The 16,417-nt window shown below is 33.8% G+C and overlaps 2 protein-coding genes across 2 annotated transcripts in view; both read right to left on the reverse strand.

The window, feature by feature from the left end:
• Window positions 1-2,150: 2,150 nt before the first annotated feature.
• On the reverse strand, window positions 2,151-5,417 carry LOC127835771 (uncharacterized). The gene is made up of 4 exons (XM_052362211.1): window positions 5,251-5,417; window positions 4,369-4,566; window positions 3,758-3,802; window positions 2,151-3,216 (listed from the first exon to the last, which is right to left on the reverse strand). Exons 1-4 carry the CDS (start codon window positions 5,306-5,308, stop codon window positions 3,065-3,067), a joined length of 453 nt encoding a protein of 150 aa, XP_052218171.1. The 5' UTR covers window positions 5,309-5,417; the 3' UTR covers window positions 2,151-3,064.
• Window positions 5,418-8,841: 3,424 nt separating this feature from the next.
• Window positions 8,842-16,417, reverse strand: part of LOC127835780 (uncharacterized) — a 43,948-nt gene continuing 36,372 nt past the window's right edge. Inside the window, exon 3 of the mRNA XM_052362220.1 lies at window positions 8,842-9,823. Coding sequence (XP_052218180.1) covers window positions 9,618-9,823 — 206 coding nt within the window. The 3' untranslated portion in view covers window positions 8,842-9,617. The remainder of the gene's footprint in view (window positions 9,824-16,417) is intronic.

The following is a 16,417-nucleotide window of genomic DNA, read 5'->3' on the forward strand; positions in this document are numbered from 1 at the left end:
AATATATCAGTCTAACTTAAAGCTTCTGTCTAACACAACCTTTGAATATCCTTTGCCAAACACCTAGGGATGTAGTTTTGCTTTGCCTGTTATCTATCTGTCCAATGTTTTTTATATATTTGGCAGGAAAACTATTGTTATACTGACCTTAATTACTTTACGCTTTCCCAAATTTAGTCCCATAGAAATTTACTGAAGTGAACAGGGTTTTTTACCCACATTAATTTTATCTTGAGACCTCCATAATGAAGATAGTACAAGAACACCAATTATTATTGACAAGAACTATAGTTTGCAGTTTTATTTGGTCAAAATTTCTGTTTGTCAAGTTTTCACCATTTAATTTAAACATTTGTCTTAAATAATAAAGACAACTGTCAGTCTCTATCAAGAACAAGTCCAAACAACTATCGTACAAAAAACTTCTATTGGTTCTGAAGTGAACTAGTTGGTCAAGACATTTATTTCGAAGCGTCAAACAATGCAATATGAGATGTAATTAGCAAACACACGGTACAGTATTTTGCTAATCTATCCAGTATGGATATTAAGTTTTCAGGGAGTTGTCAATCATACTTCTCCCAATTTTAATACACCATAACCGCAGGCAAATATTGTAAGAAACAAGCTCAACTTACATTATAATTGATAATGAAGCTTAAATTATTTTTGATAAACAAGAACATCAGTTAATATTCAAATGCCTATATTGCTGTTTGAACATTAACATCATGCAAAAATTGGTTCTTTGCAAATGCTGCAGCGTAGTTCCAGTAATGCCTGGTTAGTTGCTACCGTCTGCATGTGAGACTGTAAAACCTTGCATACTAAAGCAGGCAGCATAGGGTGGTATGGAGCTACGCTGGCCACATATGGTTTAAGATCCATTTTTGCCTAACACATTTATGCCTAGTGGACTCTCCCATCCTAAATTGGATCAATTTATTTCCAAAAATAGGCATGTCTAGTTGATTTATTTCTATATTTAGAATATTTCTTACAGAAATTCCTTTGGGCAAACAGCGCAGACCCTGAGGAGACGCCGCATTACGTGGGGTCGCATCTGGGTCTACGCTGTTTGCCTAGGCCTTTTTCTAGAAGCTAGGAATAAATGGGTTAACTCTGTTCATGTTAGAATGCAAGGAAATATTGGCATATATTTGTTAGAAATTTGTCTCTTGGGTTCCAGCTGCAAAATGTGGTAGATCTTCACACACTTGAAATTAAAATACCGGTTAGTAATCACTTTACAAAATGCGTTTTTATTTAAGAAAATGATATCATCAAGCTATGCCTGAATAATTGCTTCGGACCTGAATGCCTCCTGATCAATTTTTATTTCCACGTTCTTAGTACAAATAATTTTTATTACTTTATATCTCACCTCCTACAAAAAATGACCTAATCAGATTGGCTTAGAGTGGTCATGTGCCCATGGTGTTCCATACACCCCAAGTAATTTCCATACACCCCAAGTAATTTCCATACACCCCAAGTAATTTCCATACACCCCAAGTAATTTCCATACACCCTGAATAATCTAGTAGTCTACACCATCAGTTACTAACAGTGTAACTTATAATAAACATTGTTAAGACGTAAATCATCTTTAACTCTTTCAGTGCGGGAACCGAATTTTGAAGGCTTTTGCAAACAGTTTGGATCCAGATGAGACGCCACAGAACGTGGCGTCTCATCTGGATCCAAACTGTTTGCTATTCTGATAGTATTTTTTGAAAAAAAATCGAAGAAAATGCTAATTTTAGAAATTCAGCAGACGACATTTTAGCAGACGACAAATTTACCAGCATGCAAAGGGTTAACATTTCTAGATTGAAAAGGCTCACATTAACAATGATTTATACAGAATAAACAAAACATAAAATTAAGATTTGGGTCTACAGATAATCATCATTTTCTCAATTTGTGTACTAAGGACGTTTTCCATTTATAGCATGGGTGGCATAAACCTGATTCTGATTCCCCATCTGCCATTTTATTCTGTTGCTTACATATTTTATGTATTATATATTGTACTGCCTACAATGCCATCCAAATATAAAATGTGACAGCAATCGCAGAACCTAGACATCGGATAATTCTTGTCTACAAGAGGTTACTAAATTAAAAGAAAATAAAACAACAGCACATTTGGTTTCAATCTAGATTATATTTTTAAAATGTCTATAAAAATACAGTTCAAATATAATTAAAAAGATGTACAAAAGTAAAATGGCAAAACTTAAAAGTTATATTGCATATATTAAAACAAAAAAGAACAATACTAATATGTACAGAAATCTTTAGTTTGTATAACTATTATTCCAAAGAATCTGTTCGGATGTCATACATACATTTTTCATTAAAACTGTTAATTATCTCTGTTTTTTTGCAGATCAGATATAAGATAACTCTAATGTTTGTCGTAACTTCACATTTGCAAAAAGTAATCAGTATGTAGACCAGAAATGTAAAATAACATTAGATAGAATTGACTACTGACAGTACTATGCTATATCCTGATGAATCATAATTATTTGAGCTTTAAATATACCTCTTCAGAGGGTTTTCAGCGGTGGTTTAAAAAAATTATTGCATGCTATGACACAGTAATAATGTAATTGTGCTATAATATTGCTCTAAAACACATCTAAGTAACTATACAATACTGGCTGTAAATAAGTATGTTTATCTGGACTGAAAACTTGTGTTGCATACTGTTGTTATCATTAACATGTATTTAGATACATAAAATGTTTCACTAACATAGACATAAACAGGTATGATTAATCACAAACATATTTCATCATGATAATCAATATATATCATGTTCAGTAAACAAAAAACACACTCTTTTCAGAGTAAACGTATATACAGAAGCATTCCTTTACTAAAACTTGCATTACTCTCAGACATTATTATTTTGTGCAGAAAATCCTCCATATCTCAATGAAACTTATTCAAAAAAAAATCTCTGTATTACAATTTGTTTTGAGGTGGGTTTTTTAAAATGTCTGAGCCACTATTTTAAAAGCGCTTTCCATCACATTATTTTAAAGGTGTTTCAATATTTTAATAGTAACCATGACGTCAGAGCCGACAAAAGACCCAGCAGAAGACTTGGGGCATGTGATGCAGCTAGATTACACTCGTCCGTAGAACACAGGCATCGGATCTGCATGCCGGAGTCCATGTCTATAGCTTCACAGAACTCCCCTGAAACCATCCACAGACACCACGTTAACGGTTAACCAGAGGGGAAACAAACCAATATCACAGCTGTGTTGGTACCAACAATATAACAAGAGCACCGCATAATGGGTGCCACGCTCGGCTACGGGTGCAGTTTTGAATAAATGAAAGCTTGTCAGAATTTATCACAGTGACCTTGACCTTTGACCTAGTTACCCCAAAATGGGTGTGGTGTGTAGAACTCATCCATGTGCATCTACATAGTTTCAAAATTGTAGGTGGAAGCTTTGATTTTAGAGCAAATGTTAAGGTTTTAGCATGACTCGGACGTAAAACTGGAAGACAATTAATTATGAAACACATTTTAAATGGATGAAATGGGTTAAATTCGCTCAAGATATGATGGTATGTTATTTCAACATGTAATAAATATTTTTCGTATATTTTAATGCTACATAGCATTTCCAACAATGCAAATGTTTTCAGCCATGTTGTTGACAGTTTTCACACACCGTGTACAATTTGTAATGCAATTTTGCTCTATAATCTGATCTAGGTAGCGTACCTGCATCTGGTGCTGTAACACATCCTCTGGTGACTACAATGGACCCTGAAAAACATTTAACAATGGTCAAGCAAACACAAACATAAGTTTTTTTGGATAACTTTATCTACATTTATGTACATTCATAATTTGTACCATTCACATACATACTGAACATGTTTTGCTTGCCATTAAAGATAATCTCAAAATGAAATACTTTCACATGTTTTGTTAATATATTAAATGAATTGCACCAAAAAATGCATAATTGAAAATTATAAACTGCACAATACTTCAGTACCATTAAGTTATCACAACTCGTTTTTCAAACAAATCTAATCAATAACAAGAGCTGTCTCCATAGGATGACATATGCCCCCAATAAACGCTTTGATAGAAGTTATTGAAATGCACTAAGTGACCCTGTGACCTAGTTTTTGACCTGGCATGACCCATATTCGAACTTGACCTAGATATTGTCTAGATACAACTTCTGACCACGTCTGGTAAAGATCGGATGAAAACTATTTAAATTAGAGAGCGGACACGAAAAGTGTGACAGACTGACGGACAGTGCGAAAACTATATATCCCCTTTTCTTCAAAAGGGGGCATAAAAATACTGATACATACTTTTAGGTTCTCCGGTTATAAAGCCCGAGTCGTACAACTTCAGCGTAGTTTTAACTTTCAAACAGTGTGTGTCACGCATGCCACATTCATCAACGTTATCTGCATTTCCTGCAGCATCGTACGAGGTAAGTCCCTCGAACCTGTCACCGCATTGTGCCCCATCCCATGAGTTACATTGATGGCAGTTTATGGCCGCTCCTACATGTTGGAAGAACATTATGTAAATATCGGAATTCTTGATAAAAATGTGTTGTTGTTTTTGCACTATTTAATAAAAAAATAATAAAATAATACTAAACAATTTAAATACTTGTTTTCATTTACAACAAAAAGAGAAACACTTATTCATTTTTGGCAAACAGTATCTACTGGACATAAACTAAGACTATTGGGGAGTTAAAAACAGGGATATTTGTTTGGTTAATTTGTTTTTTCAATTAGGCAACTGCAGTACAACAACATTCGTTCACATGTATGACATTTCACACATTATCATATTTTGTTCAAGGAATTGTGGAGATTTTTAGAAGATTGCTTTATCTGGAGTCTGAAGTGATATGTACAAAAATTAAGATGGCCGGAACCAGTTATAAGATAAAAGGTTTTAAACATACGTACAGAAAATGATAAATCAAACAATATAAGACACAGTTCCAAACACATACAACAAACAATCGGTCCCTATTCAGGCACAAAATTTAAAACATAAATACAATTAACATTAATGTAATGCTTTGAGTAAGCGGCCAGTTATTTAAAACATTAGAAGACCGCAAAACTTCAGAAGTTAAGTCGTAAGTTTACTTGACACCTGACACAGGTGCGCAATTATACAAATATAACTTGTAAGCACAATCCATAGGTACGTGATCGTGGAATTACCTTTTTGTATTACTCCGAAAAGGGCCACAGTAAATACAGCTGTTTTAAATGAAATCATTTTTTTTAAATCTGCAAACCTTCAATTCACAAAATCACGGAAATAGACGCCATATGTAATTAACGTTTCACAGGTAAGGCAAGGGACATAACTACTGAGAGCCACTGGTCCCCGGCCTATGTGTTCACAGGTAAAATTACACATTTTCACTTAAACGTGATAACGCTGCTAAATTCTGTGTACACGAAATGTTAAAATACTAATTTATAGAGACATATACAAGCCAGTGTTTTTTATGGCAATTTCGGGGCCGATATTCGGCCCATTCCCCTAAAAAAAGAGTATATATTTTTCGCCCATTTTGTAAAAAAATCCCCTTCAGAAGTTAAAAAAAATTAAAAAGTTTACTGTCTCATAATCATGATAAATATATCTCAAATTTATTTCATAAACAACTAACAAAGTATATAACTATAATTTATATTATTTTGAATTATTTTAAAGAGTTGTATTAAATAGTTGTTCCCAAATCAGTGGACTGCATTTTTCTCCCAAATTGGCCAAGAAAAGGCCTGATGTATTTATATTGTGTCAATATTTGTTGATAAAATCATTCCAATTTGGTCCATTTTATTGATAAAAAATGCTCAAATTTGCCCTTTTATCGATTTAAAAGATCCCAATTAGACTCAAAATGGCAAAGAAAACTGAGACTGTGCATGAAGGCTGAAATGTCTGAAACTGATGTTGAGATATCATTGATATATATATTTTAATTTTAAGAAAAAGGACAAATACATTCAACTGTGAATATTATATTCATACAAGCATGTGTATTAATATAATAAATATCATTACATATAAACAAGTGAATTTTTAATTTTCCCCTTTTCCTAAAAAACGATGCATTTTTTCCCCTTTGGACGGGCCCCGCCACCATTCCCCTATAAATGAAAAAAACACTGCAAGCAATACAGAATGACTTAGTATTTAGTAATCGTTAATGTCTCTAAGCATATGCATTTCAGTATTGCAATCATGTATGCTTGACGTTTTCGTTATTACATTAATGAACATCCCAACAAATATATCCATAAAGGTCCCATGTAGGCTAGCCCATATTTAACCGCATTGGCTGTATACGAGTACACCCAAATGGGATAGCCTATATATATCGAACATACATTGGAAAGGCAATAATGTCATTCCAAGATACAACTCTACAGATCCCATAGTGCAGCACTATTAGGAAAAAAATAAATAAAATGTATTTATTTTGTACAAACCTATTATATTTGAAATCAAGTGTGAAAACTCGGTTTTAAGGATCATTTTATCTTGTATCGTTTATATAACACTTTAGGCCAATACTTGCCTAATTGAGCCCTATTAGGATATGAAAATATCCAAGGACTGATGCGCAGGCATTAATTTAGACATACGTAGATCCCTTAAAATGGTTAGATGTTTACAATGTTACATAATTTATGTACCACATGTGTTATTCATTAATATGATATCTAACCATATAAATCTGCAATATAAGCGCATGAAAATGTTGTTTGTAAAGAACAGTAATACCTTTTATTTAATATTTTCCCGTATCGTATTACATTTTATATGTATTTATGCGATTGTAATATTTTCAGTTTTGAAAATATATGACATTCTGTTGGAACATGTTGCCAAAAACAAAGTAAACATGAAATAGAAATATTAAATGTATTTGATTTATTTATATATATATATATATATATATATTATGTACGAAGGAATGCTCATCTAGGTTAGACATGGGATTCCAACAAGCCGTGAGACAACAGGCTGGCCTTATGGATTCATAATAACACGCCTCAAACACCATATGTACCCAAAATATTGCTTTTAACCCATTTATGCCTAGTGGACTCTCCCATCCTTCTAAATTGGATCAATTTGTTTCCAAAATTAGGGATGTCTTGTAATATTTTTTTTATGTCCCCCACTATAGTAGTGGGGGACATATTGTTTTTGCCCTGTCTGTTGGTCTGTCTGTTGGTCTGTCTGTTTGCGCCAACTTTAACATTTTGCAATAACTTTTGCTATATTGAAGATAGCAACTTCATATTTGGCATGCATGTGTATCTCATGAAGTTGCACATTTTGAGTGGTGAAAGGTCAAGGTCAAGGTCATCCTTCAAGGTCAGAGGTCAAATATATGTGGCCAAAATCGCTCATTTTATGAATACTTTTGCAATATTGATGATAGCAACTTGATATTTGGCATGCATGTGTATCTCATGGAGCTGCACATTTTGAGTGGCGAAAGGTCAAGGTCAAGGTCATCCTTCAAGGTCAGAGGTCAAATAAATGTGGCCCTAATCACTTATTTTATAAATACTTTTGCAATATTGAAGATAGCAACTTGATATTTGGCATGCATGTGCATGTCATGGAGCTGCACATTTTGAGTGGTGAAAGGTCAAGGTCAAGGTCATCCTTCAAGGTCAGAGATCAAATATATGTGGCCCAAATTGCTTATTTTATGAATACTTTTGCAATATTAAAGATAGCAACTTGATATTTGGCATGTATGTGTATCTCATGGAGCTGCACATTTTGAGTGGTGAAAGGTCAAGGTCATCCTTCACAATGTCAAGGTCATCCTACAAGGTCAAACATCATATAGGGGGACATTGTGTTTCACAAACACATCTTGTCTATATTTAGAATATTTCTTACAGATATTCCTTTAAGCAAACAGCGCACACCCTGATGAAACACCGCATCATGCTGTTTGCCAAGGCCTTTTTTCTAGACACTAGGCATAAATGGGTTAAATAAAGTTGTTAGTCTTGAAATCTTTTTTTTAAAGAAAAATTCAAGAAAGCAAATGGTACAATATAGAAGACCAGGAAATATAGAACCCGTATGAAGCCCATTATGTACCCAGATGTAACCCATATGGGGCAAACATAGGATCAATATCATATGGTTCCAATGTGGTTCGCTCATATGTGTCCCACCTCTTTCCTGGTTGCAAAACCCATATCGAACCCATATGTGTTCTGAATTTGTCCCATATGTATACCGACGTGAGATTTCTATGGGCCCCATAGACCTTGCTTATTTGGAGTTTCCGCTTTAAACGGATATATGTTACTTTGCTAGAAAAATGCTAGCTGAAAAAACTTATGCTTTTGAGTTTTTTTCCTTAATCAAAAGGGCGTTACATTCCAAAATAATTATGTTTGGATACCGACGCACCTCATACATGTTCATATTGTGTTCAGACACTTGGTTTAAACTTAAATAAAATATTTTATCTAGCCTCATTTAAGGAAACTATCACTCTAATCAAACTCAGATTAGAATAATATACAAGTAATGTAAGTGTGTATGAACTCTGTACTATCTTAAATGCATACAGTGTCGTTTATTACATCGTTGATTACATCGAAGCACTACCATTTAAATTTGTGTTTTGCTTTAAGTTTAAACATGAGAGAAAATGTTTTAGACTGTACAGGTGAAAACCCAGATACACGTAAATGCATCCATTTGTTAGGTCTAAAACTTACAGAACTGTGTTTGAGATTAAACAGCCACAATAATAACCGGTTGTCTTTATTTATATACAGTAAAAGTTTTACCTTCCAAAAGTTTGTTTTTTTTTGCTTTTCGATCAACTTTGTTCGTACGTTAGCGTTTACTAATGCAAAGTTACTCGTTAATCTAAAATCGTTCTTATGCACTTATAAAGCCATTTTATTGATACAAAATAAACATGAGAACATACATGGTAGTTAAAATAAAGGTGATATGTATACATGTATATACAGGCAAAGGTACAAACCAAACTACGAACGATTTTTTTAACATGTTGGATATTTACAATAGTGAATGTCAGGAAAAGACATGATTTGTATGTAGATGCGTCTCTTTCATTACCAATAACCACCATGACCGCAAAAAAAAAACACTGCAAATATTCACTTCTCAGTTTCATCAAGTTTTGAAATAAAATATAAAATAAACTGTGCATGGGAGGTTATTCTTCCAATATTGCAGTCTACTTCTTTAGATTTATCTCCCCTATATTTTTAAGATTTTGCTCTCAAAAATAGATCTCCGTTTCATTTTCGATTAAACACTCGAAAATTGTATTCCAGCGAAGCATATGCACTGCATTACTAATTACTTATCCGAGGTTGTTAACGTTTGAGGCACCGCACTTTTCTTTTATTCCAGCATGCACACGGATGACCTGATTGTGTTATGGTACATTGAAAAGTATTTACACAAATGCACGTGATGAGAGTGGATTTTCCTGAAGTCACTGCGCTGCCGAGATTTTGCACAGAACACAACTCGTTGGAGGTGGTCGCCACTAAAGCAACCACAAACGCGCAATAGTCATGACTGCACAAACGCCGAATGCAAGGAACGACACCGCGGGGCGCCCGGAAGTGTTGCAGTAATCATCAAAGCAGAAGCAGCGCTTCATGTAGCCGGAGTCTATCGTAAGCGGGTGGCATCCGGCCGCCTTCACGTAATCGCGGTCCTTGACGCAGACCCGAGACTCGTATGATGTCACTGAAATATTGAACATATTCATTTAAATGGCAAATTCACAATCACATATACGGAATGTTTGAATCGGTATTTTGAAGTTTATGAAGTCCTTCCATGCATGAGGTTTTATTAGATGAGAACCCGGAGCGTGTCCAAGAACTCCTTTGAAATTAACTATTTGAGTCGCGAAAGTTGGAATAACGATGCAATGTCCAGCAATTTGTTTTGTGTGTGTTTTTTTTTAACTGAAATATACCCATATAAAACGTACCCGACCAATTTAGAATGCACCCGAGTTTTATTACCGCCAAAAATCCGAAGTCGTAAAACGCGCTACAAAATACGAAACAAATTCACTTTTAACAAAACCTGTCACAACATGATTATTAAGTATGAGCATCAATAATATAGAAGTCATTTTACAAAATATTGACATAAATATGAACGTACCGGTACTTAAGTTGAAAAAAGGCCGACAATGAACAATTTAGATTTATAATTCCCGGGTACGTTTTAGAAGATTTTCCGTACATGGGACACATTTTAGTATACTTCAGAGAACCTAGGGTACATTTAACTAGTACCCGAGTCGAATTGCCCGATCGATCCCTAATAATATATTTTATGACTTAATTAACGTTGTGTTTTCTGATACGCATATCTTAAGTCAAATGTTTAAAAGTTGTCCGGAAAGTACAATCCGGTTTATCTTTATTAACTTAATTTTCATATATTTGCACGACAAGCTTTTATCCTCATGGCAGCCATATCCTAAGATTCTTATTTATTATTGTGACATTAATGATCAAACGAATCAAGAACAACACTCGACAATGACGATGCGCGAAATTAGCCTGCAGATGCATCATATGCAAGTGTTCCGAATATTAAATGTGCAAGTAAATAAAAAAAAGTTTGCCAAAAGACGTTTTAAACTTTAATTTAGTACATTTGACGTAGTTTTTTTGCATCTTTTCTTTCTTTTTGTTTCCATTACACAGTATATATAACGATCACAACAGAGCCACGTGGGCTTACATACCTGTACTCGATTGTGTTAAGTGAAAAAAAGAGATAATAATGTTATAATGTTATACATACTTATTTGTATTTTTTAATACCGACTCACATACACACAATAGATCAGGCGTGCTTATGCCTTATTCAATGATTATGTCTTGTGAAAACAAACTGTCGGCTATACTAACTTCTCATTTATATGTTAAAATAAATAACATTATTCGTATATTGTGTTGCCAAGTCATGTTATAGACTGTCATCTCTACTAACCGTAGATCATTTAAATGCTAAAACAAATGACATTATGCGTAGATTGCATTGTCGAATGATGTTTACTACCTTGCATTCAATCATTCGTATGTAAAACATGTTGTTGTCTTTATAAAAAGAATTTGCTCAAAAGATCTATATGACCTTTTCACTTAAAGGTTAATGAATTGTCAAAATTAATTCCGTGCACGTGCGTATAGATGAAAGTGATATCTTTGGGAACGATAAGTTGTTTAATATAATCTGTGGTCATAAATTCGCGCAATGGCGAGAGTGCAAAAAGGGTGAACATTAATGATTCCAACGTAACATTGATGTCATTGTCTTTTGATATGTATGTGTTACAAGAACATATACGTTAATGTGTTTCACTAGAAATTCAATTTGCTAGATAAAAACGATATTGCCGTAAATTTCTACATAAATGTGCGCTATGAACGGCATCGCGGGCATTTTCATTAGTTCACGCGCATTGTCAGTCCAAGTGTATCCCCGAATGCCCGAATAAAATGAATACTATCTTCTATAAAGATAATAGCATTCATTTTCGCTTTGTTTAAGAAAATATAACTTTTCATAATATGTGGTCCTTGATGTAATTAAATTGTGAAACATGGACACAATATCGATGGGGATTTATTATACGTGTATTAATAAATATGTTGTTGCGTTTAATGAAATATAATAAACGGAAATTGCCTAGATTTAATCACGGTCGTTAATCGCAGGCGCCACCTCTTTTTTGCGATGCAGTAATTAATAAGCCGATGCTACTTCCGAGGTGGCGCTAAGGTCCGGATGTTTTGAAATTCCATGGATAATTTTACATGGTGAGTTATTTTATATTGGACGTTTTTCAACATAATTCGAATTGTTTGAAATTCGTGCAATGCAGTGCGCTATAGCGAAATTTAATTCATCCACAAATGTACAGAAACATATAACAACAACCCATTTTGGAACGTGACGACCTTTATAAGTTGCGGTATGGGGAAGCTTTTGAAAGAAAATCGATAAATTGTGGCGACCAAATTTCAAACAAATGAAATTGGCCTCATGTCGATCTAACCGATTATTTTTCATTCTTCCACAAGAGATGGAGCCAATGACAATTAGGTGGCGCTACTGACAGGAGGTGGTGCCAAATGCACATTTTTAGCTGTTTTAATTGTCGTTGCTGACCATACACTTTTTGTTTTTTATTCCAGGTTGAATGTTGGACCTTTTTGTCATTATTCGATGATAATGAAATGTAATCAAAAACGTAAAGTCTACATAATGATGGAAAAAACATGTGTTGCAAAAGGATTCTGAACATTTCAGTCATTGCATATACTATACAACTAGAAACTAACAAGAGTATAATAAAAAAGTTAATGATTAAAGACTGAGCTATCCTAATTTTTTATAGAGGTTAGCGCAAATACGATTTACTTTAGCCTAAGTAATATTCGTACACCTTTGCCGTTTCAGTGGATTAAGCATTTGGATTAGGGGACAACTCTCATCGTTTCAAACAGAAGTAAGATATTTTGATTATTTCGTTAATTATCTTACTGTGTAAACACATGTGTTGTAGAAGAAATATTTAGATAATTTAAGAATTTGTAATTGGATTTATTGAGTATCACATAGTTTTGGTTTTTATCGTAAAAATGTTTAATACCGCTTGATGACATCTTAATTGAGTTGGTTGCTCAAATATTTACATCTTGTTTTTATATAGAATGTACATATGTTCTGTATAGATTTTGGATAACGTATATACGTTGAAAAAATATGAAAAAGAAACATAATCTATCAAATGTAAGTCATGTGATGATTAATAAAGCGTGCATTGGTATCACCTCATGTCCTTAGCGCAACCCCCTTAACATTTGCTTCATCTGTTTTGGAAAAATACAAAATTATCTATTAGATCTGCAAGAAGCCAATGTGTTTGTGCATGCAACAACTAGTATATGTTAAAGTTTAAACATATACTAGTTGTTGCATGCACAAACACATTGGCTGCTTGCAGATCTAATAGATAATTTTGTATTTTTAACAGTTAAACGCAATCGTTTGATGTCATCTGGTCGACATTTCCTCGCCACACAGCTGTGCACAGGCTTTTTCAAACCTCCACCACTTATAAGGATCCCCACGTTTCTAAATGGGTTGTGATCGTATATTTCTGTACATTTGTGGATGAATTAATTTTCGTTCAATCACCCTACATGGCCAAATTTTTAAAATAATGCTTAATATGTTGAAAACATATAAAGTCGCCCTGAATAATTATCCCTTAAATATCAAAACATCCGGTCCTTAGTGCCACCTGGGAAGTATAGCATATATGAGCGCATTTATTAATGCATCGCAAAACAATGATGGCACCCGTGTAACTACTTGTGTCTTGACCATTCTAACAATGATGGCACCCGTGTAACTACTTGTGTCTTGACCATTCTTACAATGATGGCACCCGTGTAACTACTTGTGTCTTGACCATTCTAACAATGATGGCACCCGTGTAACTACTTGTGTCTTGACCATTCTAACAATGATGGCACCCGTGTAACTACTTGTGTCTTGGCCATTCTAACAATGATGGCACCCGTGTAACTACTTGTGTCTTGACCATTCTTATAATGATGGCACCCGTGTAACTACTTGTGTCTTGACCATTCTAACAATGATGGCACCCGTGTAACTACTTGTGTCTTGACCATTCTAACAATGATGGCACCCGTGTAACTACTTGTGTCTTGACCATTCTAACAATGATGGCACCCGTGTAACTACTTGGTCTTGACCATTCTAACAATGATGACACCCGTGTAACTACTTGGTCTTGACCATTCTAACAATGATGGCACCCGTGTAACTACTTGGTCTTGACCATTCTAACAATGACGGCACCCGTGTAACTACTTGTGTCTTGACCATTCTAATTTAGCTCAAATGTGGTACCACTAAGTGAACTGTTCATGATTACAAACCTCGACCATACTCAGGCGTCCAAGACAGCAATTAGTAAGCAACAAGCATCAGCTATGATATTATTGTTACCTAGGCATATTGAGCGGCGAGTAACTAACTTATGGATATAAAATAAAACAATTATTAGATCTTTGAACAAACGCACGTATAATTAGAGCTAGTAAATCTTATTGTCAAACAGAGCATTATGATAATTGTTTCATTATTTTAAACTTTAACAAAATGTAGCTTTACTAGTTACCAAATTGTATCAAGTCAGTGCTATGAATGTAGTGAGAGTTTATTCTGGATTATGTCGGGTTTTTAATTTGTTGTGTGTAAAATATTTTATTTGTTTTGTTTTTTCTTCCAAGTATATTTTCTACGAATGTTGTTTGAGTACATGGTGTATTATTTGTATTGATTTCAGATTTAATATGTATGGGTATGCTTTTGATTAATGTGTAGTACTTCAGAAAATTATTTGAAGGTATTCCGTATATGTAGCATATATCATTAAACGAGTAGAAATCCCTAATTCTGTAGTCATATAATTGGTCGACATATTTAATGCTTCGTTCAAACCAATCTTTATAGAAAAACGTCTTATTGTTTGAAGTTATGTCTTTATTGTTCCATAGAATAGTTTTACTGTTTGTTTGGGTTTCTAGGTTATGAGTGACATCACTCCATGCTGATAGAACATCAGACAGAAATATGTTTTCGTTTGCAATTTCATGTAAGATAGTATTGCTGATGTTACATTCAAAGAGTAAGCAGTCACCATATTTTTTTAGGATTTTCTGATAAAATAATTTCCATTTACTCGTATTGGTATTATCTAGGTATCGTTTAACCCAGCTGCATTTGATTGCATTCAAGAATGAGTCAATGTTCGTTAATTGGATACCTCCATTTTCTACAGATTGAATTAACTGAGTTCGTTTTATTTTATCAGGCTTACCGTCCCATATGAAATTAAATATTGCTGATTTTATATCGTTTATAATATCATTTGGTGGATTTGGGAGGACTGTTAATACATAAATTAATTTAGGAAGTGCAAACGTTTTCAATACTGTGTTTTTTCCGAATAGTGTAAGTTTACGGTGATGCCATGATTTTAAGCAGTTTTTAAAATTCTGTAATTTAGGTAGTATGTTTTTAAGAACTGTATCCTTTTCATTATTTGTGAAAGTAATTCCCAACGTTGTGGCTTCATCGGATGTCCAAATAAATTTCATTTCTTTTTTATATTGGACATTACTTTGTTTTAATTTACCTACTCGTAGCACAGTACATTTACTTTTGTTTAGTTTCAGACCCGATGTCATTCCGTAAAGGGTAAGCGATTCTATTAGGTTATGGAAAGAATCGTAATTGTCGTTTAAAAAATAAGTTGCATCGTCAGCAAATAGGGACTTTGATTTCTTCGTCAGGTTCTAGTGATATGCCTTTTATGTGTTTATTTGATTGGATGTGATGTGATAGATACTCGATGCAGAAAATAAATAGCGATGATGAGAGTGGACATCCTTGTCGAACCCCTCGTTCGATGTTAAAACTGTTTGAAAAGAAGCCATTGTTAATGATTAAACTGTTAATATCGGTATAGAATAGTTTGACCCATTGAATGAGACTTTCACCAAAGTTCATATTTTCTAAGCAAGAGAACATAAATGAATGATCAAGAGAATCGAATGCCTTTTCGAAGTCTGCAAAGAATATTAGACCAGGATTATTTGAATTGTTGAAATAGTTTATGCATTCTTGGATAAGACGAACGTTTTCACCAATGTAACGTCCTTTTATGAAACCAGATTGAGATTTTGAAATGATTGCTGGTAATATTTTTTTTATTCTGTTTGCTATACTTTTAGTTGCAATTTTATAATCATTGTTTAGTAAACTTATTGGGCGCCAGTTCGATAACGATTCTAAGTTTTTTCCTGGTTTTGGAATGAGTGATATTATACCTTGTTTTTGAAGCATAGTTAGGTTTTTATTGTTATATGAATAGTTTAGTGATTTAATTAGATGTGTCTTGATATCATTCCAAAATATTTTATAAAACTCAATGGTTATGCCATCAGATCCTGGACTTTTGTTATTTTGCATTTCTTTTAGTGCTAATCCACATTCATATTCCTTTAGTAATCCGTCACATAATAGTTTTTCTTGTTCATTTAAAGCGTGATGTGTATTTTTAAAAAGGGTGTTATTTTCAACATTTTTTCGTTTATAGAGGGATTCGAAAAATAAACGTTGTTCTTCTAGTATTTGAGCTCTGTTTGTTATATCTTTGCCATTGACTACTAATTTGTGTACAGTTTTTTGTTCACTTCTACGTTTTTCAATGTT

The sequence above is a fragment of the Dreissena polymorpha genome, chromosome 1 (assembly GCF_020536995.1).
Source record: "Dreissena polymorpha isolate Duluth1 chromosome 1, UMN_Dpol_1.0, whole genome shotgun sequence".
NCBI lineage: Eukaryota > Metazoa > Mollusca > Bivalvia > Myida > Dreissenidae > Dreissena > Dreissena polymorpha.